We start from the raw sequence: 25,735 nt of genomic DNA on the forward strand, positions 1-25,735 counted from the left end.
AGCCAGTATGTACAGACCACTTGTGATCCTCGGTGATGTGTATGCTGAGAAATTTAAAGCTGTTCACCCTTTCAACTCCAGATCCATTGATGTCAATAGGGATTAGCCTGTCTCCATTCCTCCCGTAGTCCACAACCAGCTCCTTTGTTTTTATGACATTGAGGGAGAGGTTGTTTTCTTGACACCACTGTGTCAGGATGATGACTTCTTCTCTGTTGGCTGCCTCTATTATTTAAAATTAGGCTAATTAATGTAATATCATCAGCAAATTTAATTAGCGTATTGGAGCTGTGGGTAGCGATACAGTCATGGGCATACAGAGAGTAAAGGAGGGGGGTTAGGACACAGCCCTGGGGGGCACCCCTTTTGAGGGTCAGAGGGGCAGAGGGGAGGGAGCCCACTCTTACCACCTGCTGGCCATCTGATCGTAGGTCCAGGATCCAGCTACACAAGGCAGGGTGAAGGCGGAGGTCTCAGGTTCTTGTTGAGCCTGGAGGGAATTATGATGTTGAATGCTGAACTGTAGTCCAAGAACAGCATTATCATATAAGCATCACTCTTCTCCAGATGTGTAAGGATTGTGTGTAGAGCTGTGGTATTGTGTTATCTGTTGATCGGTTGTGCTGGTAGGCGAATTGTAGGGGCTCCGGTGTGGGTGGGAGCATGCTGCAGATGTAGTCCTTGACCAGCCTCTCAAAGCATTTGTTTATCATTGAGGTGAGTGTGACAGGACGCCAGTCGTTCAGACATGTTGCCTTGGTCTTTTTAGGTACAGGAACAAGGGTGGATCTTCTGAAGAAGGAGGGTACTCTACACTGGGAGATTAAAAATGTCCGTAAACACACCTATCAGTTGTGCTGCCCACATCCAGAGTACCCGCCCTGAAATGCTGTCTGGTCCCGCAGCCTTGTGACTCATTGGAAACACCTGCGTACTTCAGCCTCAGAGATGACCAAGGTGCAGGTCGCTTCAGCGGCTCTCCTCAGGCTCAGTATTGGTGACGTCGAACCGAGAGTAAAAAAAGACGTAGCTCATCTCAGTGTTGGCAACATCCAACTGAAAATAAAAAAGATTTGTCTCATCCAGAATACGCCCTAACAATGGGAGCACTTTGAAATCCTTTACCAAGACTGGTTTCAAAATTCCACAGTTAGCCAATCAGGCTGACTCCTGAAGGAGACATGGGACTGCAGGTGCTGGAATCTGGAGCAGCAAGCAATCTGCTTAGGAGTTCTGCAGGTCAAACAATATCTGTGGGAGGAAAGGAATTGTCAGTATAGAGTCAAAATCCTGCATCAGGACTGAGATTAGAGGGAGAGAGATGTCCAGTATATAGAGAAGATGAGGTGTGAGGAAAATGTTTGGCGGATTGAGAGGGATGTAGAAGATGACAGGTAGGTTGTGCCAGGACATATGAGGTGAGCAGGGGTGGAGTTGGGACACAGTGGCAGTTGAATAATAGATAAAAGGAGAGAGTGACATAAAATATGGAGAGGCAAATGGAGAAAGATAGGGGCAGTGTGAATATTGAAGATAACTGCTGGAAGGAGATAAGCAGGAACACAAAGGGTCACCAGCACGAGACATTGATAAGGAAAAGAGATGAGAAAAGGAATAATGAGGGAGGAAGTGAATAATAGATGGAGCTGGAACCAGATGGGGGAAGGGAAAGTGTGAACTGCAGGAGTGAGTTGATGGGTGATGTGGGGCTGAGGGGGGAACTGGAAGAAAAGAGACAAAAGAGGTCCCATTTCCTAATATAGTATATCTTCTAAATTAAGCTGGTTTAATCTCATTTTTGCCCTTCTGTCTGTAGCAGATGCATCTGTCTGTGATTAGTGTTAAAAGTGAGTACTGCACAGCATGTCCTGTGTTAATAGTGTGTATCTCATTTGGCACAAGAATTATGCTAAATGGGATGGACTCGGTACAATCTGGCAATTTAAAAGTAAGCATCCATGTTGTTATCCAGGCATCAGCACAATTTAATCTTTTGCTACAGCTTAGTCTTCATTCAGTCATTACCATCAAGTCAGTGGATTCATGCTGGCTCCATGAGGAATACAGAAATGCATGTTCAGAACAGGCTGTCTATAGTTAAAATTAAGTCCCAATCAGATGAAGCTGTGTCAGAGCAAAATATGCTTGCTAAGCAGCAAAGATGAGTGCTAAATGGTCTTTCAGACAATAAATCAGCTGAAAACAGGATGACCCTGTCACATTTGGTTGTGACTGTTAGAGGGCAATTAAACATTTAACAAGAGGAGGCTTGTCATGGCCTAGCAATTGAGTGCTAAAGACAAAGCATAATTATTTGCAACCATATTTAACCAAAACTACTTAGTGGATGTTCCATCCTGGGTTCCTCATCAGAGTCATATGATTTACAAAGGACAATCTTCAGTAAATTTGATTCACTCCCAATGATGTGAATAAACTCCTTGAAACTTGTGGTTGAGACATGTACAATGACAGCATTTGAAAGTCATTTTGATAAGTACTTTGATACTTGATGGTTTAGGGATATGAACCAAATGTGGGCAAATGGACCTGGTGGGCACTATGGTTGGCATGGACAAGTTGTGCCGAAGGGTCTGTTTCTGCGCTCTTTGACTCTAAACTGTGGAGAGCTGAGTCTATGGGATTAGGCAACACTTTCACTTGAAGGCGTGTGATCCCTAACTAGGTGCACCTCTAACTGAGCTGTCCAGTACAGCTATGACACTGACATCCACTCAGCAATGTGGAAGAATACCCCGGTATAAACTCTACACAAATTACCACCCAGTCAGTCTACTCTTAGTCAGCAGCAATGTGATGGGAGGCGTTTTTGAAAATGAAATCACTGGCACTTAGCCACCATTAACCTGCTGAATCCTTCACGACCTGGATTAACACATTGACATCGTTGGAGGCTTGCAGACTTCAAGGACACCATCAGGTGGTGCCAACTCCGGGCCACCCATGTTGGAATGTCTGTGGATGAGATGCCAAATGAAGATTGGTCCAACCCCGGCTCTGGAATGGACAGACTCACATTTGCCCCTCCCAGGCCATATTTCATCATTTTGTGGCTCAACAGAAACCAATTAAAACATCTGCCATACGAAACAAAAACCTGCTGAGTGGTGCCCAGTATGGTCTTTTCCAGAGCCACTAAGCTCTTGAGCTCATCATGGCTTTGGCACATACAAGGACCAATGATCTGAATTCCAGAGCTGAGATCAGAGTGACTACCCTTGGTCTCAAGCAATACTTGAATGATTGTGACATCAAACAGTGTTGATAAAACTGAAATCAATAGGCATCTTGGGGAAAAGTACAAGTGATTCGAGTTGTACTTTCCATAGTGGTGGCACAGTAACACAGTTAGTAGAGTTGTTGCCTTATAGCTGCCGTGACCCTTTTTCATTCCTGGCCTTTGGTATTGTCTGCAAGGAGTTTGCATGTTTTCCCTACGACTGTGGCTTTTCTCTGGGTGCTCTGATTTCCTCATGTCTCTGTGACCTACATGCTGAGAAGTTCACTAACCACTATAAATTGCCTCCCATGTGTAGGTGAGTCTGAGAAACTGGACAAATTGTTAGGAATGAAGGAAAGAATAAAATGGGATTAGTGTAAATGAATATTTGTTGTCAGTACAGATTTGATTGGCCAAAGGGCATTTTCCTAGGACTTAGAAGCCTCTATAATTCTATGACAAAGGGAGTAGTTGTCATTGTTGTCACCTTGCTCTCAGGATATCATCAGAAGAGTCTTAAGCCAACCATCTTCAGCTGTTTTACCAGATCTTCTATCCAAAATAGAATCAGAAATGGAGATGTTTGCTAATTGTTCATATTGAATCCCATTATCAACTCCTCAGTAAATGAAGCAGTCCATATCTGCATGCAACAGGACCTAGGCATTAAGCTATTGGCTGATGAGCAGCATGTAGTTGGTCCTTCATGTGGGATGAGTACTTCAACTGAAGGGTCTCAGCCTGAAACATCAACTGTACTCTTTTCCATAGATACTGCCTGGCCTGCATAGTTCCTCCAGCATTTTGTTTGTGTTACAACAAGTGAGTCTAACAGCCTGCCCTTGATATTCCCACTAGGCTCCTCACTATTAACACCCTGGGTATAATCAGAAAAGGAGCTGCACAGGTCACACACTACTGTGATTACAAACGCTCGATACTTGTGGAGAGATACATCAAACATTAAATTCTTAATAAGAGGTAATGTTGCAGCTATACAGGACCAGAGGTAATGTTGCAGCTATATAGGACCCTGGTCAGACCCCATTTGGAGTACTGTGCTCAGTTCTGGTCGCATCACTACAGGAAGGACCTGGAAATCATAGAAGGGGTGCAGAGATTTACAAGGATGTTGCCTGGATTGGGGAGCATGCCTTATGAAAACAGGTTGAGTGAACTCGGCCTTTTCTTCTGTGAGCGACAGAGGATGAGAGGTGACCTGATAAGAGGTGTATAAGATGATGAAAGGCATTGATCATGTGGATAGTCAGAGGCTTTTTCCCAGGGCTGAAATGGTTGCCACAAGAGGACACAGGTTTAAGGTGCTGGGGAGTAGGTACAGAGGAGATGTCAGGAGTAAGTTTTTTACTTAGAGAGTGGTGAGTGCATGGAATGGGCTGCCGGCAATGGTGGTGGAGGCGGATGCGATAGGGTCTTTTAAGAGACTTCTGGATAGGTACATGGTGCTTAGAAAAATAGAGGGCTATGGGTAATCCTAGAAATTTCTAAGGTAGGGGCATGTTCGGTACAACTTTGTGGGCTGAAGGGCCTATATTATGCTGTAGGTTTTCTATGTTTCTTCCCACCCTCTAAAAGGCACAACTCAGCAATGTCAATAAATTCTCTCCACTTGACTGGAAGAGTGCAGTGGTGCAATGTAGTCAGTTTGATTTGTATCCCACCCACCTTTTTCGTTCTGTTCTTACTCCAGAAGCATCTCCCAAGCCTGTGATGCCAATCACCTGGACGGATAAGGGTAACATACCTGCAGGTTCTTCTCTAGATTGTGCACCATCCTCATGTGAAGTATGCTGTTCTTTATTATTGTTGGGCCTAAATGTTGGAACTCCCTCCCCAGCAGCATTGCAGGAGTGCCGTCACCAGAGGGCAACCTACAGCGATAAAGGATGGTGGCTCTCAAGGGCTTTTGGAGATGGCCAGTAGACAGTGCTGTTGTCAGTGATGTCATTATCTCAAAAACAAATGTGTAAAGCTTGCTTTCCCTTGATACTAATGTAGTGTATGTTTATTTGGAGGTCATAGCTAGGTTCATGAGGAATACTGAGTTTACATTTCAAGAAACATTTTGACAATGGTAAATAATTATTTGTAGTTAAAACTGAATGGATTGTGTAATGTTCCTGCATCATGGACAGCTGTAACATGATCTTTAGAAAGTTCTGATGAGGGAACTTGATCCAAAATGTTGACGGTTCCTTTCCACCCACAGTTGCTGTTTGATTCACTGTAGCAAACTGTCAATTTTTATCTTGATTATCATTGTCACATGTAGTGAGGTACAATGAAAAAGATTGTTTCGTATGTCATCCACGCAGATTGTTTCATCATATCAGCATATCGAGGTAGTAGTACAAGGAAAAAGCAATAACAAAATGCAAAATCAGGTGATACAATTGCAATTCCTGCTGGAAGGGTTCAGCCCAAAACATCAACTGTACTTTTTTCCATAGATGTTGCCTGGCCTGCTGAGTTCCTCCAGCATTTTGTGTGTGTTACTCAGATTTCCAGCATCTGCAGATTTTCTCTTGTTTGTGATACAATTGCAAAGTTCAGTACAGGCAAGATAAGAGGGTGAAAGGCTATATTGAAGTGGATTGTGAGGTCCAGAGTCCATCTTATCATAATAGGTATGATATTAATCTTATAACAGCACGATAAAAGTTGTCCATGAACCTGGTACACACTTTCAGACCTTTGTGTGTTCTGCTTTATGGAAAGAAAGTATGTCCAGGATGGGAGCTGTTATACCAAGGCAGTGAGAAGTATAGGCAGAGTCCATGGAGGGTAGGCTGATTTTCATGACTTGCTAAGCAGCATCAAGATAGGATACTTTTAAAAATTAACTACTTGGTGTTGGAATTGAAGTGGAAACCTCAGAAAGCTGTGTGATACAGTTGACAAATAGGATGGATTGTTTAATCTGATGAAATTCTTAATGCCTACTCTTATGGATTATTAAAACCTTGTATTTCAAATATTATTTAACTTTGAGGAAGATGTTTTTAAGTTTAAACCAAGTTTTCTTACCAAAGATTTGAGAACTTGTTTTAACTTGGATAAACGTGCCACTGATTAATGTTGAATTGATTTGACTTTATTTGTTACATTCTTCACATACATGAAGAGTAAAAATCTTTACATTATGTCTCCATCTAAATGTGCAATGTGCAATCATAGTAATTTATAATAAATTAAACAGTCAATGTAACATAGAAATAAAATCAGCACGAGTTAATCAGTCTGAGGGCCTGGTGGAAGAAGCTGTCCCGGAGCCTGTTGGCCCTGGCTTTTATGCTCCGGTACTGTTTTCCGGATGGTAGCAGCTGGAATAGATTGTGGTTGGGGTGACTCAGGTCCCCAATGGTTCTTTTCTCGCACCTGTCTTTGTAAGTATCCTGAATCATGGGAAGCTCACAATTACAGATGATGCGCTGGGCCGTCCGCACCACTCTCTGCAGAATCCTGCGATTGAGGGAAGTACAGTTCCCATACCAGGCAGTGATGCAGCCAGTCAGGATGCTCTCAGTTGTGCCCCTGTAGAAAGTTCTTAGGATTTGGGGGCCCATACCAAACTTCCTCAAACGTCTGAGGTGAAAGAGGCGCTGTTGTGCCTTTTTCACTACACAGCTGGTGTGTACAGACCACATGAGGTCCTTGGTGATGTGGGTGCCGTGGAACTTAAAGCTGTTTACCCTCTCAACCCAGATCCATTGATGTCAATAGGGGTTAGCCCGTCTCCATTCCTCCTGTAATTCACAACCAGCTCCTTTGTTTTTGCAACATTAAGGGAGAGGTTGTTTTCTTGACACCACTGTGTCAGGGTGATGACTTCTTCCCTGTAGGCCATCTCATTATTATTTGAGATTAGGCCAATCAATGTAGTGTCGCCGGCAAGTTTAATTAGCAGATTGGAGCTGTGAGTGGCAACAGTCATGGGTATATAGGGGAGTAAAGGAGGGGACTTGGTACACAGCCCTGAGGGGCTCCTGTGTTGCGAGTCAGAGGGGTCGAGGTGAGGGAGCCCATTCTTGCCACCTGTCGGCGATCTGACAGGAATATACTGTAACCTATGATTACTATATTTAGGAATTAAATTTTAAGGAGACACTATTTTGTGCTTTAATATTTCTTTGAAAGTATGAAAGTTTGATAGTTTGGGTTGAAGTTAACTTCAAAAGATATCTCTGTTTTGGTTGATTTGAACTCTTTTCAACTGTTCAGTCACATGTGATGTCAGCTACTGGTCAAGATACATGCCACTTACCCTTTCTTCCTGTGTGGAAATATTGCTTGCACAAGGAAACCTTGTGTATGAATAAAAAATAGGAATGAGGATAAAAGGAGATATTTGTTCAGAAACAGATATTTTGTCTTGGTGCTAACGTTTCTTTTGAGTTACGAAGTTAATCTAGAAGAGTGATATAGTAAATATTCTTTCCATTTTTTTTAACAGAATTTTTATTTTATTTAGCGATACAGCGCTGAGTAGGTCCTTTTGGCCCTTCGAGCCGTGCCACCTCAACAACACCTGACAACCCCAGTTAAACCCTGACCTAATCCTGGGATGATTTACAATGACCAGTTAGCTTACCTGGTACGTCTTTTGACTGTGGGAGGAAACAGAAGCACGCAGGCAAAACCCTCGCATTCCACAGGGACTCCTCGCAGAGGACGCCGGAATTGAACTCCAAACTCTGACACCCCAAAATATAATTGCGTTGCAATAACTGCTGAGCTACTGGGGTGCCCTTAATTCTGGAAATAATTTTATTGTGATGTTGGTTCCATTACTATGAACACAAACTGTCTATTTTTTGTAAATTAAAGACAGTGTCACTGTTAATAATATAGTAAGTAGAATTGAAAGGTGGCGAAAGTAGTACAGAGATCATGTGGAATTATTCTGGAATGTTTTAATCTACTTCATAACAAGGTGTTATTACTTTTTGTTAAAATTCTCATGCAGTTGTGTACTTATTTAGATATGTATGCAACCTCCTACATTGATTTCTTTCATTGAGCAGGTGGATTAAGGGAAGAAAACAATGATGATCGTGTGTTGCAGTGTTGCATGCAATACCAGCAGCTGTATCCTTCTACAGATATACTTCTTTGCAGGTAAGACAATCCGAATAAATTGATTGTCAGTGTATTTCTAACAAAGGTGGATGTTTATTGATGGTGGATGATTTTCATGCATCACCTCCCATCCTCTTAGGTCCCTGGATGAATGTGTATTGTGTTTGCCCTTTTTTTAAAAACACCATTTGTAGGAGACAGTACTGCCTATAATTGTCAGCTTGGTTAGACGCTGAGCATTATATAGCAAACACAACAATATATTTTGTGCTAATAACACTCAATATCTCAACGCATAATCTAATATTCTGTCAGATAAATGTTGAGACAAATGTGGTTAAGATTAGTTTTGAGATGCATTCCTTTACATGCTGAGTTTGGGAATATAAAAATAGCAAATTTATGCCAGGGCTGTATAAAGTATTTTTTATATCACAGCCGGAGTACTGCATATCATTCCCAGCATCATTGTAGAAAAGATGTGCTGTCACCAGAAAAGAGAGAGGAGATTTACAAGGATGTTGCCACAGACTGGAGAATTTTAGCTATTCGAGGTTTATCACGAGATTTTGCAAATGCTGTAAATTCTGAGCAACATGCATAAAATGCTGAAGGAACTCAGCACAACAGACCACATCTATGAAAGGGAACAAATAGTTGAAATTTCGGGCCGAGACCTTTCATTAGGACTGGAAATGAAGGGAGGAGAAGCTGGAATAAGAGGGTGGGGGGGATGGAGGGAGTACAAGCTGGCAGGTGATAGGTGAAATCAAATGAGGGGCAAGGTGGGTGGGAGGAGGGGAGCTTGATGCGAGAAGCTGGGAGGTTATAAGTGGAATAGGTAGATGACTAGTGAAGGAAGAATATGATAGGAGAGAACAGTGGAATAAAGAGAAAAAGGTGGGGAACTGGAAATTATTCCTCTTCATAAATGCTGATGGACCTGCTGAGTTCTTCCTGCATTTTGTGTGTGTTGCTCAAGATCTGCCCTTCACCTCTGTCAGTTCCCCACCTCCTTCCATTTCACTGTTCACTGTTAGCAGATTCCTGTACCTCTGCCTCCTATCACTTCCCAGATTTTCACATCATAGCCCCCTCCCCCATCCACCCACTTTCTTCATCAGGTCTCTCCTATCACCTGCCAACTTTTATTCCTCCCCCTCCACCATCTGCTTATTCTGACTTCTTTCCCCTTACTTTCCAGTCCTGATGAAGGGTCTCAACCCAAGTGTTAACTATTCATTCCCCTCCGTGCATTGTGCTTGACCTGCTGTGGTTTGTGTGTGTTGCATAAGAAAAGTTGGCTTAGGCCAAAATCTTTCATTAGGACTGGCACAAATATTTGTGATGTTAAATTACATCTGAGAGGCTGAGATAAAAATGGGTTGGAAATGCTTATTAGTACATAAAAGTCATTAATACAGAAGCAAAAGTGCTGCAAAGGGCTAAAACAGTAATTCATTATTTGAATTTAGTTCTAAGTTTTGGATAGGTTTTGTATGCTTCTACGTGCTAGAAATAATAGTTTTTGATAGCTTTGATTGTGATCTAAACTAGGATATGGTTTCTTCATTATTCAACTGTTTTGCAGGCAGTGCTTATTCTCTCCTCAGTGTAAAAGGCCTCACAGTAACAGTTTCTCACTGCAATATCCCCTGCTTGGGATAAACTAGAACTACCCTTGAGCATGGAGAGATCGCTTTTGCCATAAAATTGTTTTATTGTAAAAATTAACCGGTAGGTTAAATTAAAATCTTTTATGTGTTGACAACTAAATAGAGTAATCAATCATTCAGTGAATTAACTCGGTCTTTCCAATTAAGTGATGAGGGATAATTTTTTTTAATGAGTCAGCTTCGTGAATCATTAAGTGAGTTAGAACTTGTGATTTTCAGCCTCATTTTCCGATTTTGCTTAATTAAAATAAACACTTCAGTGTACAGAAGAAAGTTCATGTTAGCATCTTGTAGACCGCTTGGTTATATGAAGAGTTCAAATGGATTTTCTGTGTCCCCATAGATAGTACTTGAAGACTCACTTGGCGTATTAAGCACTATTCTTCCCTCAACCAACATCTGTATAATACTTGAACTTGCCTATGATGGTTTAAAAAAATTAGGGCAACATAACAATCTATGCACTTTATTTTCAAATTTTTTTTGGGGGGGGAAGCACATTACATTGATCACCTGCCCATGCTTGCTGCTGTCGGTTCAACAGAGTAGGAACATACTGAGTGCTGTCGGGAGGCAGCTTGATCCCCACAGTTAACCTTATTTGCTGATGGTCTACTATGATGTAATGCAATTGTGGAAGTTGAAGATGTTGGTGGCATAGGTGATGGTTAGAATCTTTCCACGAAAAGCTGGTGGAAACCAAAAACATTTTACCTTTTGCCATTTTAAAAACAAGTCTTATATTATCTGTAGCAAAGTAGATGGCCTCGTATTTCACATAGAATGTCAAAAAACCTAAAGCCTTTCTGATTTCTTTTCAGAACTCGCACATTATCAGCCACAGTGAATTCTTAGATTTATTATACTTTGCTTTATCCAAATAATCAGTATACCTTATGAATAGCTAGAGCCCAAGCACCTTACGTGTCACAGCTTTCTACCCAGAAAGTGCCTTGTCTGTCCTGCTCTATTTTCTGTCCTTCGATCAATCCATACCAATATATTACCCTAAATCTGATGTATTCTGTTTAACAACCTCAAGTATTAATTTTGTTACATTTTAATAAATGGACTCAATAAATACATTCAAAAATGTGAAGACACTCATTATTTCAATGAAATAATCCAGATACTACCTAGTTCCTCAGCCGTAACACCATTGATGAACTAGGTTTGCAGGGAAGAGACCAATACCTACCTGCATTTGGAGATACTTAGGCAAACTGTTGATCCTAGTCTGGGCTAAGATAAAGTGATGTGTAAGTACGATGCATCTCTTATTTCTGTTTTGTGACTTCATCCCGAAAGGAATTGCCTCCCTTGAGTGGCCACTTGTTAAATGTGTGAGATTAATAATTTTAGTGAACTAATTGATCTTTAAAAATATTGTAATAATTCCTAGCCCCATTGTTCACACATATCCTTTCTATTGGATGACGATTATGAATGTATTTGCAGCTGAGTCGAGCCAAGATCAGTTAATATGATAAAGGTTGGAAAATACATTTGTGGAATTTTGATTTGCATAGCTAAATGTATTACAAGTAGAGTTACTTTGGTAATCATTTTTTTTTAGAACTCTTTCCTGTGTAATATATAACTTTGCATTATTGCTGATTGCTTTTAACATTAAAGATTTTATTACCTCAAAATCGTTATGCTTTGTGTTCATGACGGAACCATTTGTATTAGCATTGTTTATTTGAATTCGATTCAAAATAATATTTAATGATACATCTGTATGGAAACAGTGCTGTTTCCAGTTGGCCGCACTGTCTTCATTGAATTAGATTATGGATATAGTGTATTCTGGAGAAGAGCACTTCATCTAGCCTGGAACTTGGTGTACTGAGAGAATATGGTACAGTTGGAGGTACTTTCTATGGAATGTGATGTTAAACCACAGCCTCATCTGTTTTTACAGTGGACATAATCTGGCCTTTCCAGCAGGTTAACTTGTTTGCACAAGTTGACGGCAATATTGCCATTGTAACTACTTTTCAAACAGCAGTTTGTATATAAAAGACATTCTGATAGAAATGAAGAAAATTTTACACAAATTCAAACCTTTTTTCTAATGAGTAAGTTCAAACCTTTTTTCTAATGAGTAAATTTCTCTCCTGCAGTGATGATAAAAACCTTTGCAGTAAAGCTCTTGTAAGCAATGTCAAGGCTGTGAGGAAAGATGATCTGTTGACTGAATTGAGGAGCTTGAAATCTATCAGAGATGACACAAGCACTCAGGATCTTAGTATCTTCAGTCAGCCTCAATCAGGTCAGTCAGTATATGTTTCACTTATCATATATATTTGTTCTGATAATGCATATTGATTGCAGAAGATTTTCTTCAACTGCCTGTGTGGGTCTATTTCATGAATCCCAACTTGTGCAAAATTTCAGTATTTTCACTGCCACTTATTAAATTCTAGTTGCACATTATTCCAGTCCTTTCTGAATTTCATTGACTTAGTCCATCCTAACAGCTCGATTTCAGTATGTTTGTTTTCATCATATGATGTACGCTTGGCTTCACCTCTTTCCACACTACCCCCCCCCCCACTTGATTTATGCTTTCTATCGTCATCACATATTTCAATTTCCATTTGGTCATTTTTATTCCTCTAGAAAGAGTAAAGGGCCATATGGTACAAAAGTCTTAGCTATATATATATATATATATATATATATATACACACACACACACACACACACACACACACGCACGCATATATATATATATATATATATATATATAGTGCCTAAGAATTTTACACAGTAATGTATTTGTCAAAGTGATGTGAAGAGCGAGTTTGTAAAACTGGTGGGAGCAAAGGATGTTGGGACTGGCGAGGGTAGAGTACTGCAGAAGGTGTGTGAGACAGGTGGCAGAGAAGGAATGCCAAAGCAGGGGAGATGGCATGGGTGCAGCCACACTCAGCCGTGAGACACCTGACATACAGAGACAGAGAGATCTAGAGATATATATCCTAAGACTTTTGCATAGTACTGCGGTGTAAATAGCAGGTGCTGAAAATTCAAAATCTAGGCAAGCCACAAAACTCATTGAGTGCATAGTATTTGAAAGACAAGGAAATTAACATTTAGATCCAGATTTATGATCAAGAGGAATCCAAGAATGCTGCTCATGCCTAATGAAAAATCTTGCTTAAACATTAACCTTCTGTTGTAGACTCTGTTTGAGCTGCTGTAGATTTAAAGCACGCACTTTTTTCATTTCCTTAGCAACACTTACATTCTCATGCTCTTGTCATCACCTAATCTAAAAACATTTTCACGCTGAGTATTCCAAATGCAAATTAGAGCACAATGAAATTAAAAGATCTAAAGTATTCTTACCATGGTCAGTTCTATCGAGGGCTTGTGCTCACTGGATAAAGCTCCAGCAATAAGAGTTTACACACATTTATATGTGTGTGTTTGTGTGAATATATACATATATATTTTTTCTCTCACTAGGTATGAGTCTCTTCTTCTTCCCCCCCCCATGAAAGGGTTAATGTATGTGGAATGCTTGATGGCTCTGGGACTGTACTGTATGGAGTTTAGACGAATGAGGGTGGGTCTCATTAAAAAATATTGAAAGGGCTGGATAGAATAAAACCGTAATATATAGGAGCACAATTAAGCCATTTGGCTCCGCCATACAATCATGACTGTTTTATTATCCCTCTTAACCCCATTCTCCTGCCTTCTCCCTGTAAGCTTTGACGCCCTTATTAATCAAGAGCCTATCATCCTCCACTTTAAATGTATTCAGTGACTTGGCCCCCATAGCCGTCTGTGACGAGTATGTTCCCAATACAGTATTGGGGGAGACCTAAGACTGGAGTGCACAGCCTCAGAATAGAAGGGCGTCCCTTTCGAACAGAGATGAAGAGGAATCTCTTTAGCCAGAGAGTGATGAATCTGCTATGGAGGCCAAGTCATTGGGTATATTTAAAGTGGAGACTGATAAGTATTTGATTAGTAAAGGGTTGATTAATATGGGGAGAAGGCAGGGGAATGGGGTTGAGAGGGAAAATAAATCAATCCAGATCGAATGACAGAGCAGACTTGATAGACCTAATTGTTTAATTCTGTTTCTATGTCTTATTTTGATAAAATGTTTCTTTTCATTATTTTTATTCTTTTACAAATGTGAAATTCTATTTCACGTTGTGATGTGGAACAGTGTCCTTCACAGCTTGATTTTATGTGCTGAAGGCACGTAATTACTCTGGCATTTAAGGAAGAAAACTTAAATAAACTTAAGTAGAACAAGGTAATACTAGCAATGGTAGTGCTGTTGGTGAGATATAGCTGTTGCATTTGGGAATTTCTGGGGATAATTTTGATTCTGGCCAGTCTTCTTTGTTACGAGCGCCTGCATCTTGAAATGCTTTATTTCTGAACTGATAAACTGGAATCTGAAATCCTGACACAAAAAGACATTAAGAAAGAGGAAAGTTTTAACTGGACACTGGGAATTAGTTTCATCCGTTAAGTTGACTGCCTTTGATAAAATGTCTCCTTGATGCTGGCAAAAAACCCTGGAATTACAATGGATGAGTTCAGTTATTATGGTCCATGTAAAAACCAGTGACATAGAACTAAAAATGAATCTTTGCTGAGAGGATTTGAGGAGCTGGGGTCTAGGTCAGTGGTCCCCAACCTCCGGGCCGCGGACCGATACATTGCCGCGAAGAATGCAGCGGTGCAGCGGTAGCCGGAATGCACCCAGCACATCTTTAAGAAAAAAGCCGAAATAAACAAGCTAATTAATTAGGTGCCGCCCAGCACGTAAATGTCAGCCCAGATCAGAGGCGATTGCCAATTGCGTTGCCTCTGACCTGGGCCGACATTTACATGCCGGGCGGCACCTAATTAATTAGCTTGTTTATTTCAGCTTTTTTCTTAAAGATATGCTGGGTGCATTCCAACTACCGCTGCACCACTGCATTCTTCACAGCAATGTATCGGTCCGCAGCCTGGAAGTTGGGGACCACTGGTCTAGGTCAAGAAATACCCTCAAAGACAAGAACCTCTGTATTTTTACTTTAGCCATGTACTTAATGTCAAAGAGATAATCAGGTTACCACTGTTGGGAAATATGTATTCTGTTATACTTTCAGAAGAGATATACAAAATGGGGGAGAAGAGGTATCCCTGATGATGGAAATACTGTGGGTTGGAATAATTTCCCAACATTGGTGGGAGTTGTCTGAAGGCATTTCAATAGTATTGGCAATGTACAGACAATATAAATTCAAAAATTAAAGGTGTGTTATGGAGATTTTTAGACTACATTAAGACATGACAAACCAAAGCAGCACTTGCTGTGTGGAGGACAAATTCGTGATGTACATATGAAATGGTAAACTGAGATATGGAGAGTTCAGGAACAGTGTATTCCTGTGAAAGTGATGGATGATCTTGGCAGAATTAGGGAACTCTGGTTGACAAGGGAAATTGAGCCACTAATCATTAAATAAAAACAAGGGAGGTGAATGCCAGATTAAGGCAGCTGAGATCAGATGAATCCCTTGAGGAATATAAGAGATGCAGGAACACATTTAAGAAGAAAATCAGGAAACCAGAAAGACATGTGGTGGATGTGACATGTAGGTAAAGGAAAGTCTTAAGAGATCTTACAAGTATGTTAAGAGCAAAACAGTAACAAGGGAAATAATGGATAACCTTAATGATCAGTGTGGTTATCTGTGTGTGGAGCTACAGGAGCTGTGCAAGTGGGTATTTCTTCTTTCTGTTTACCATGGAGAAGCTCCTGTAAGCTCAGGAAATAAGGGAAATAAATAGTCACATACAGTGCCTATAAAAAGTATTCACTAACCCCCTCCCCTCCCCCAGAAGTTTACATGTTTTATTGTTTTACAACATTGAATCACAGTGGATTTAATTTGGCTTTTTTTTTTGACACTGATCAACTCTTTCGTGTCAAAGTGAAAACAGATCTGTACAAAGTGATCTAAATTAATTACAAATATAAAACACAAAATAATTGATTGCATAAGTATTCACCCTCTTCAAGTCAGTATTTAGTAGAAGCACCTTTGGCAGCAATTACAGCCTTGAGTCTGTGTGGATAGGTCTCTGGCCACTGCAATTTTTCAAATTGCTCAAACTCTATCAGATTGCGTGGGGATTGTGAGTGAACAGCCCTTTTCAAGTCTAGCCACAAATTCTCAATTGGATTGAGGTCTGGACTTTGACTTGGCCATTCCTGGACATTAACTTTGTTGTCTTTAAGCCATCCCTGTGTAGCTTTGGCTTTATGCTTGGGGTCATTTTCTTGCTGGAAAACAAATCTTCTCCCAAGTCACAGTTCTCTTGCAGATAGCATCAGGTTTTCCTCCAGGATTTCCCTGTATTTTGCTGCATTCATTTTACCCTCTACCTTCCCAAGCCTTCCAGGGCTTGCTACAGTGAATCATCCCCACAGCATGATGCAGCCACCACCATGCTTCACAGTAGGGATGGTCTGTTTTTGATGATGAGCGATGTTTGGCTTATGTCAAACAAAGCATTTAATCAGATGGCCAAAAAGCTCAATTTTGGTTTAATCAGACCATAGAACCTTCTTCCAGGTGACTTCAGAGTTTCCCACATGCTTTCTGGAAAACTAGCCAAGATTTCATGTGAGTATTTTTTCAGCAGTGGCTTTCTCTTTGCCATTGTCCGACAAAGCTGCGACTGGTGAAGCAGTCAGGCACTGTATCTTCATTTTAACAGAGGAAGTGATTCAGATTCAGATTTACAGTGGCATACAAAAGTTTGGGCACCCCTGGTCAAAATTTCTGTTACTGTGAATAGTTAAGTGAGTAGAAGATGAACTGATCTACAAAAGTCATAAAGTTAAAGATGAAACATTCTTTTCAACATTTTAAGCAAGATTAGTGTATTATTTTTGTTTTGTACAATTTTAGAGTGAAAAAAAGGAAAGGAGCACCATGCAAAGGTTTGGGCATCCCAAGAGATTTGAGCTCTCAGATAACTTTTACCAAGGTCTCAGACCTTAATTAGCTTGTTAGGACTATGGCTTGTTCACAGTCATCATTAGGAAAGGCCAGGTGATGCAAATTTCAAAGCTTTATAAATACCCTGACTCCTGAAACCTTGTCCCAACAATCAATAGCCATGGGCTCCTCTAAGCAGCTGCCTAGCACTCTGAAAATTAAAATAAATATTGCCCACAAAGCAGGAGAAGGCTATAAGAAGATAGCAAAGCGTTTTCAGGTTGCCGTTTCCTCAGTTCGTAATGTAATTAAGAAATGGCAGTTAACGGGAACGGTGGAAGTCAAGTTGAGGTCTGAAAGACCAAGAAAACTTCCCAAGAGAACTGCTCGTAGGATTGCTAGAAAGGCAAATCAAAACCCCTGTTTGACTGCAAAAGACCTTCAGGAAGATTTAGCAGACTCTAGAGTGATGGTGCACTGTTCTACTGTGCAGCGACACCTGCACAAATATGACCTTCATGGAAGAGTCATCAAAAGAAAACCTTTCCTGCATCCTCACCACAAAATTCAGCATCAGAAGTTTGCAAAGGAACATCTAAACAAGCCTAATGCATTTTGGAAACAAGTCCTGTGGACTGATGAAGTTAAAAATTAACTTTTTGGCCACAATAAGCAAAGGTATGTTTGGAGAAAAAAGGGTGCAGAATCTCATGAAAAGAACACCTCTCCAACTGAAAACATTTAATACCAAAACAACAGGAATTCTGCAGATGCTGGAAATTCAAGCAACACACATAAAAGTTGCTGGTGAACGCAGCAGGCCAGGCAGCATCTCTAGGAAGAGGTGCAGTCGACGTTTCAGGCCGAGACCCTTCGTCAGGACTAACTGAAGGAAGAGTGAGTAAGGGATTTGAAAGTTGGAGGGGGAGGGGGAGATCCTAAATGATAGGAGAAGACAGGAGGGGGAGGGATGGAGCCAAGAGCTGGACAGGTGAGAGGCAAAAGGGATACGAGAGGATCATGGGACAGGAGGTCCGGGAAGAAAGACAAGGGGGGGGGACCCAGAGGATGGGCAAAGGGTATATTCAGAGGGACAGAGGGAGAAAAAGGAGAGTGAGAGGAAGAACGTGTGTATAAAAATAAGTAACAGATGGGGTACGAGGGGGATGTGGGGCATAGGCGGAAGAGGAGTCGATGTTCATGCCATCAGGTTGGAGGCTACCCAGACGAAATATGAGGTGTTCCTCCAACCTGAGTGTGGCTTCATCTTTACAGTAGAGGAGGCCGTGATAGACATGTCAGAATGGGAATGGGATGTGGAATTAAAATGTGTGGCCACTGGGAGATCCTGCTTTCTCTGGCGGACAGAGCATAAGTGTTCAGCAAAGCGGTCTCCCAGTCTGCGTCGGGTCTCGCCAATATATAAAAGGCCGCATCGGGAGCACCGGACGCAGTATATCACCCCAGCTGACTCACAGGTGAAGTGTTGCCTCACCTGGAAGGACTGTTTGGGGCCCTGAATGGTGGTAAGGGAGGAAGTGTAAGGGCATGTGTAGCACTTGTTCCGCTTACACGGATAAGTGCCAGGAGGGAGATCAGTGGGGAGGGATGGGGGGGACGAATGGACAAGGGAGTTGCGTAGGGAGCGATCCCTGCGGAATGCAGGGGTGGGGGAGGGAAAGATGTGCTTAGTGGTGGGATCCCGTTGGAGGTGGCGGAAGATATGGAGAATAATATGTTGGACCCGGAGGCTGGTGGGGTGGTAGGTGAGGACCAGGGGAACCCTATTCCTAGTAGGGTGGCGGGAGGATGGAGTGAGAGCAGATGTACGTGAAATGAGGGAGATGCGTTTAAGAGCAGAGTTGATAGTGGAGGAAGGGAAGCCCCTTTCTTTAAAAAATGAAGACACCTCCCTCGTCCTAGAATGAAAAGCCTCATCCTGAGAGCAGATGCGGCGGAGACGGAGGAATTGCGAGAAGGGGATGGCGTTTTTGCAAGAGACAGGGTGAGAAGAGGAATAGTCCAGATAGCTGTGAGAGTCAGTAGGCTTATAGTAGACATCAGTGGATAAGCTGTCTCCAGAGACAGAGACAGAAAGATCTAGAAAGGGGAGGGAGGTGTCGGAAATGGACCAGGTAAACTTGAGGGCAGGGTGAAAGTTGGAGGCAAAGTTAATAAAGTCAACGAGCTCTGCATGCGTGCAGGAAGCAGCAGGATGCCCCACCTCCCCCTCGTACCCCATCTGTTACTTATTTTTATACGCACATTCTTTCTCTCACTCTCCTTTTTCTCCCTCTGTCCCTCTGAATATACCCCTTGCCCATTCTCTGGGTCCCCCCCCCCGCCTCCTTGTCTTTCTTCCCGGACCTCCTGTCCCATGATCTCGTATCCCTTTTGCCTATCACCTGTCCAGCTCTTGGCTCCATCCCTTCCCCTCCTGTCTTCTCCTATCATTTTGGATCTCCCCTTCCCCCTCCAACTTTCAAATCCCTTACTCACTCTTCCTTCAGTTAGTCTTGACGAAGGGTCTCGGCCTGAAACGTCGACTGCACCTCTTCCTAGACATGCTGCCTGGCCTGCTGCGTTCACCAGCAACTTTTACATTTAATACCTAGTCTATTCCACTCTTTAAAAACTACATCAGTCAAAGAAGGTTTAAAAAAAATTAGAAAAAATGGGACTAGAGAGTGAAAAACCAAATAACCCAAAGAATTTTCTGAATTGTAACCAAATTCTCAAAGAATGTTTAACTACATATTTATCAGTTAAATTAATTAAGGATAGAGGAATCGAAGAACCAAGAAGAGAAATAATAGAAAATTTATTAACAGAATTAACTTCTGAAGAAGCCCAAACCGGACAGTCTTCACAGTTAGTGTAGTATAACCAAAACGTAAGGTAGCATATGTTGACTGCCCAGTAGTAAAACCTAAAATTGGGTAGGGCTAATCCCCATTTTTTTTTAGTTTTCTGACGATGAACTTTGTTTAGTCGGGGGGCGGGGGGGCGTTTATTCTTCCATAAGTAAGAAGATATAATCGAATCCAAACAGTCAAAAAAGGATTTAGGAATAAAAACAGGTAGGGCTTGAAATAAATATAAAAATTTAGGCAAAATATTCATTTTAATAGAATTAATACATCCAATCAGCAATAAAGAAAGGGGAGACCAATTTGATAGTACCTTCTTAACGTAATCCAAAAGAGTAATAAAGTTTTCTTTGAAAAGAAATTTATAATTCCTAGTAATTGTTGTACCCAAATAAGTAAATTGATTTCTTACAATTTTAAAAGGAAGGTCAGAGTTGACTGATAACAAATTATTCAAAGGAAAAAGTTCACTCTTATGAAAACTAAGTTTATATCCTGAGAACTGACTAAATTCAGAAAGTAAAGAGAGTATTGAAGGTAGGGAGGACTCCACGTTAGAGACGTACAGCAAAAGGTCATCGGCATAAAGCGACACCTTATGAGTGATACCCCTCCTTAAAATACCCGTGATGTCAACGGATTCACGAAACACGATGGCTAAAGGCTCTAAAGCCAAATCAAAAAGCAAAGGACTCAAAGGACATCCTTGTCTGGTTCCACGTTGGAGTTTAAATGGCTTAGAACTCTGAGAGTTAGTAAGAACCTGTGCAGTGGGAGATGAATAAAGTAATTTAATCCATTGAATAAAATTGGACCCAAATTTAATTTTTTCTAATATTTTAAATAAATAATTCCTTTTAATCCGGTCAAAGGCTTTCTCAGTATCCAAAGAAATCATTCATTCTGAAGTTTCTTTAGAGGGAGAATAAATAACATTCAGTAAATGACGAATGTTCAAATGAGAATTACGATTTTTAATAAACCCGGTCTGGTCATCAGAGATAATAAAAGGCAGAATGTTTTCCATCCTATGAGCCAAAAGTTTAGATAAAATTTTAGCGTCAACATTAAGTAAAGAAATGGGTCTGTAGGAAGAGCAATCAGTTGGATCTTTATTCTTGAAATAGGGGAGTCATAAAAAGATTGTGGCAACCTACCTAATTTAAAAGGGTCAGAAAGGACAGAAAGTAAGCGAGGAATAAGCAAAGGAACAAAAGCCTTATAGAACTCTCTAGAAAATCCGTCAGGACCGGGGGCCTTCCCCGACCTCAGAGAATAGACAACCCCGGCAATTTCCTCAAAGAAAAAGGTTGATCTAACCATTTTCGATTAACCTCAGAAAGTGAGGGAATATTTAAATGATCTAGAAAATTATTCATAGCAAATCACATCAAAGTTGCTGGTGAATGCAGCAGGCCAGGCAGCATCTGTAGGAAGAAGTGCAGTCGACGTTTCAGGCCGAGACCCTTCGTCAGGACTAACTGAAGGAAGAGTGAGTAAGGGATTTGAAAGTTGGAGGGGGAGGGGGAGATCCAAAATGATAGGAGAAGACAGGAGGGGGAGGGATAGAGCCAAGAGCTGGACAGGTGATAGGCAAAAGGGGATACGAGAGGATCATGGGACAGGAGGTCCGGGAAGAAAGCCAAGGGTGGGGGGACCCAGAGGATGGGCAAGAGGTATATTCAGAGGGACAGAGGGAGAAAAAGGAGAGTGAGAGAAAGAATGTGTGCATAAAAATAAATAATAGATGGGGTACGAGGGGGAGGTGGGGCCTTAGCGGAAGTTAGAGAAGTCGATGTTCATGCCATCAGGTTGGAGGCTACCCAGACGGAATATAAGGTGTTGTTCCTCCAACCTGAGTGTGGCTTCATCTTTACAGTAGAGGAGGCCGTGGATAGACATGTCAGAATGGGAATGGGATGTGGAATTAAAATGTGTGGCCACTGGGAGATCCTGCTTTCTCTGGCGGACAGAGCGTAGGTGTTCAGCAAAGCGGTCTCCCAGTCTGCGTTGGGTCTCGCCAATATATAAAAAGCCACATCGGGAGCACCGGACGCAGTATATCACCCCAGTCGACTCACAGGTGAAGTGTTGCCTCACCTGGAAGGACTGGGGGCCCTGAATGGTGGTAAGGGAGGAAGTGTAAGGGCATGTGTAGCACTTGTTCCGCTTACACGGATAAGTGCCAGGAGGGAGATCAGTGGGGAGGGATGGGGGGGACAAATGGACAAGGGAGTTGCGTAGGGAGCGATCCCTGCGGAATGCAGAGAGGGGGGGGAGGGAAAGATGTGCTTAGTGGTGGGATCCCGTTGGAGGAGGCGGAAGTTACGGAGAATAATATGTTGGACCCGGAGGCTGATTCATAGCAAAATTGGCTTTAGGGGAATGGGAACTATACAGTTTAGAGTAAAATTCTCTATAAGTATCATTTATTTCTAATTGCTCAGAAGTTATATCACCATTCGCTTTGGAGATTTCCTTAATTTGACGTTTAACTGTTAAAGTTTTAAGTTGATTAGCCAAAAGTTTGCCCGTTTTATCACCATGAACATAAAATTGACTTTTATCTTTTAAAAGTTGAGTTTCAACAGGGTAAGTTAAGAACAGATCATATTTAGTTTTAACTTCCACACGTCTTTTATATAAGACGGGATCTGGATCAGAAGCATATTTTTGATCAAAATGTTTCAGCTGATTGGCTAAGTCAGTTCTCTCCTTTTTAGCTTTTCTCTTAATACTTGCTGTATAGGAAATAATTTGGCCTCTAATATAAGCCTTGAAAGCATCCCAAATAATGCTAGAAATGCCATCTAGCATATTCTCTTCAAAGAAAAAAGTAATTTGACTCTCTAAAAATTGTAAAAAAAAACCTTATCTGATAGTAAAACTGGATTAAAATGCCGAAATCTGTTTGATCGAGAAACCCCCGGAAGATTTAAAGATAAAAAAATGGGGGCATGATCTGAAACAGCAATTTCTTTTATAATCACAGGATTGAACAGAGGGTATCAAATGACTATTGACAAAAAAAAAATCCTGGAATAGGTATGATGAACATGAGAAAAAAAGAAATATTCTCTACTTGTTGGGTATAAAAAAAAATGCCGAACATCAATATTGTCACATTTCATTAGAAAAGATTGGATATAGGAGGCAGATCTAATAATATTCAATCGTTTCAAAGATGAACGGTCTAAAACAGGGTCAAGACAGCAATTAAAATCAATTCCCAAGATTAAAGAGTACAAATTTAAGTCTGGTAAAAAAGGAAAAAAAGTTCAAAAAAGCCGGGGCATGGGATCATCTATATGCGGAGCATAGAGATTAGCAAAAACCATTAGTTTTGTCTAATTTCCCTGAGACTATAACGAACCGCCCATTGGGGTCAGACATTACATCATGTTGAACAAAAGCAACTGAATTGTCAATCAAAATCGAAGTACCTCTGGCCTTGGCTTGAAAGGAAGAATGAAAAGCTAGACCATTCCAACGTTTGAACAAATATCCACAGTCAGATCTGCGAACATGTGTCTCTTGCTAAAAAAAAAATAATTGAGGCATTCAATTTCTTAATATAGGTAAAAATGTTATTGCATTTCACAGGGTGGTTTAAATCTTTCACATTTAAACTAAGAAAATCAATATTGTATACCATTTAAATGTGTTCAAAACAGAGGTTAAACATATAAACCATTGGAATATACCAAAAATCCAAACCTTAATATTCAAAATACTTAACCAAGCAATAGATGAGGCGGGGATAACCAAATAATTGATAAAAAGGAAAAAAAAGCCCACTCCCGTCCACTCCCCTCCCAAAGAAAAAAATCACCCAAGAGAGGGCGGAAGCTGATCTACTGATAAATCCCACCCCTGACATCCTACTGGCAGGGCTCCTAGAGAAGAAAAGATTAGTACAGAATGAATTCCAACCTAGACTAAATAACCTTCAGAAGAACTAAAAAAAAAATTCAAACATAATGTTTGCAAAAAAATAATTACAAAGAAAACTTACTGAAGTTAAATCTATTAATTTCCTAAACAGAAAAAATAAAAAACGAGAAGAAAAAGAAGAATTATTTATGAAAATATATGGAAAGAAAGAAGTAATAAAGAAATGAACTGCACAATTGCAGCGAATTGATCAGTCAAACTGAGGGAACAAGGTTATATGAAGCAGAAATAAACATTTAAACTGCTGGAGTTGATAGACTAAATATTATTCAGAAGAGCTAAAGAAGAGTTCAAAATGTTGAAAAAAATTAACTCAGCAAAGAAAATACGATAAGAACAGAAACTAATTATAAGAGTATACGAGAATAGAAGAGAGAATTGTTCCAAAAAAAACGTACTAAACCATTAGATTGCAAACTTCCAACAACAAAGAATCCGTCAAGGTAAGGAAGCATAATTTATATGATACAGTATTAAACAGTTAGTCTTCTAGACTTGATTTGGCCTGAAGAAAATCGTGCACTTCCTCAACTGAAAGAAACCGCTTAGGAGATCCATTTTCCAAAATGATCCTGAGGTGAGCGGGGTAATTTAGTGAAGGTTTATAGCCTTTGTTACATAACTCCGCCATGACCTTCATTTAATACCTCAGGCGAATAATCTTTGATCAGCCTTATCTTATAATCTTCAAAGTTAATCATACCTAACCGATGAGATTGGCGAATTATAGAAACCTTAGTTTGGAAGTGATGAAAAGCAATTATCACAGGTCGAGGTTTTTGTTGAGAAGTGGGTCTAAACCCTGGGAGTCGGTGCACCCGGTCCATTCTTGGTGGAGTATCCAAAACATCAGAAAACAAATGAGCCAACAGATTTGCAAAAAATTCTGAAGGTCGCTTGCCTTCGACCAACTCAGGAAGACCCTAAATTCGTATATTGTTCCTTCTTGATCTATTCTCCAAAGCGACAATCTTTTGTCTTAAAGATTCAACAATTTTTGATTGTTTATCTCCTAACTTTTCCAATTCATCCATCTTGGTATCCAGTCTGGTTAAAGCATCTTCACGTTCTTGAATCTGAGTAGTATGTTCCTGTAAAGTTTTTTGATAAGTCTGCAGCAGAATCTCCATTCGTTTAAGCTCTGTGGTAACTTTTAAACATACATCTGAAAGTTGTTAAGATGTTTCACTCTGAGCTTTCCGAATTAACTCTGCAATAGCTTCCATAGTCACAAAAGGATCCTCTTCTTTTTTTTTTAAGAAGTTTTAGCACGAGACATCATAATACTCCAAAAGTAAGTTTTCAAAGCAGGTTAGGTTCAGTAATTTAAAAAGAACAGAGCTGTTCGAGAAACACGTCTACTCCATGCAATGCCAGTAGGAGGAGATGTATTTTTGCTTTTAAGATAGCCTTCCATAAGTCATAACCTAGACTTCTTGTGTAGTTCTGGATCACCAGTCTTGAATGCCATAGACCTAACCCTCAGCAGACTAAGAATCTCCGGGTTCATCTATGGCTTTTGATTTGGGTATGTCCAATATGTTCTCAATACACTCATCCACACAGGTTTCGATGAGGTTAGTGACAATTGTGGCATATTCATTCAGGCTTATTTTCAAATAAAGGGTTATATTGAAAACTGTGGAATAAAATGACACTATTTGTTATACTAAATACTTCATACTATTTAAGAGCTCAACTAATTCGAACAGAAGCTAACAGGAACCTCATGTTGTTCTATTGAACTGAACTCTTGCCATATCCTCTCATAATCTGCTGCTCCAGTGGGTTGTTCACATTTCTAAACACAAATACTAGAAAAGTTGTTTTTTTAGAAATTTGCATCATGTAGCAATTGCTTCAGATGTTAACCACTGAAGGTAATGTTCACCTTAAAAGTATTTGGTCTCTTGTTTTAGC

At 40.6% G+C, this 25,735-nt stretch overlaps 1 protein-coding gene across 3 annotated transcripts in view; it reads left to right on the forward strand.

Annotated features, from left to right (window-relative positions):
* Positions 1-25,735, forward strand: part of swt1 (SWT1 RNA endoribonuclease homolog) — a 162,094-nt gene that overhangs the window by 54,961 nt on the left and 81,398 nt on the right. For all 3 annotated transcript variants that reach the window (XM_063064017.1, XM_063064016.1, XM_063064019.1), the window contains 2 exons: positions 8,287-8,380; positions 12,144-12,292. In XM_063064017.1, the coding sequence (XP_062920087.1) occupies positions 8,287-8,380; positions 12,144-12,292 (243 nt within the window). The remainder of the gene's footprint in view (positions 1-8,286; positions 8,381-12,143; positions 12,293-25,735) is intronic.

The sequence above is a fragment of the Mobula hypostoma genome, chromosome 12, assembly GCF_963921235.1.
Source record: "Mobula hypostoma chromosome 12, sMobHyp1.1, whole genome shotgun sequence".
NCBI classification, from domain to species: Eukaryota; Metazoa; Chordata; class Chondrichthyes; order Myliobatiformes; family Myliobatidae; genus Mobula; species Mobula hypostoma.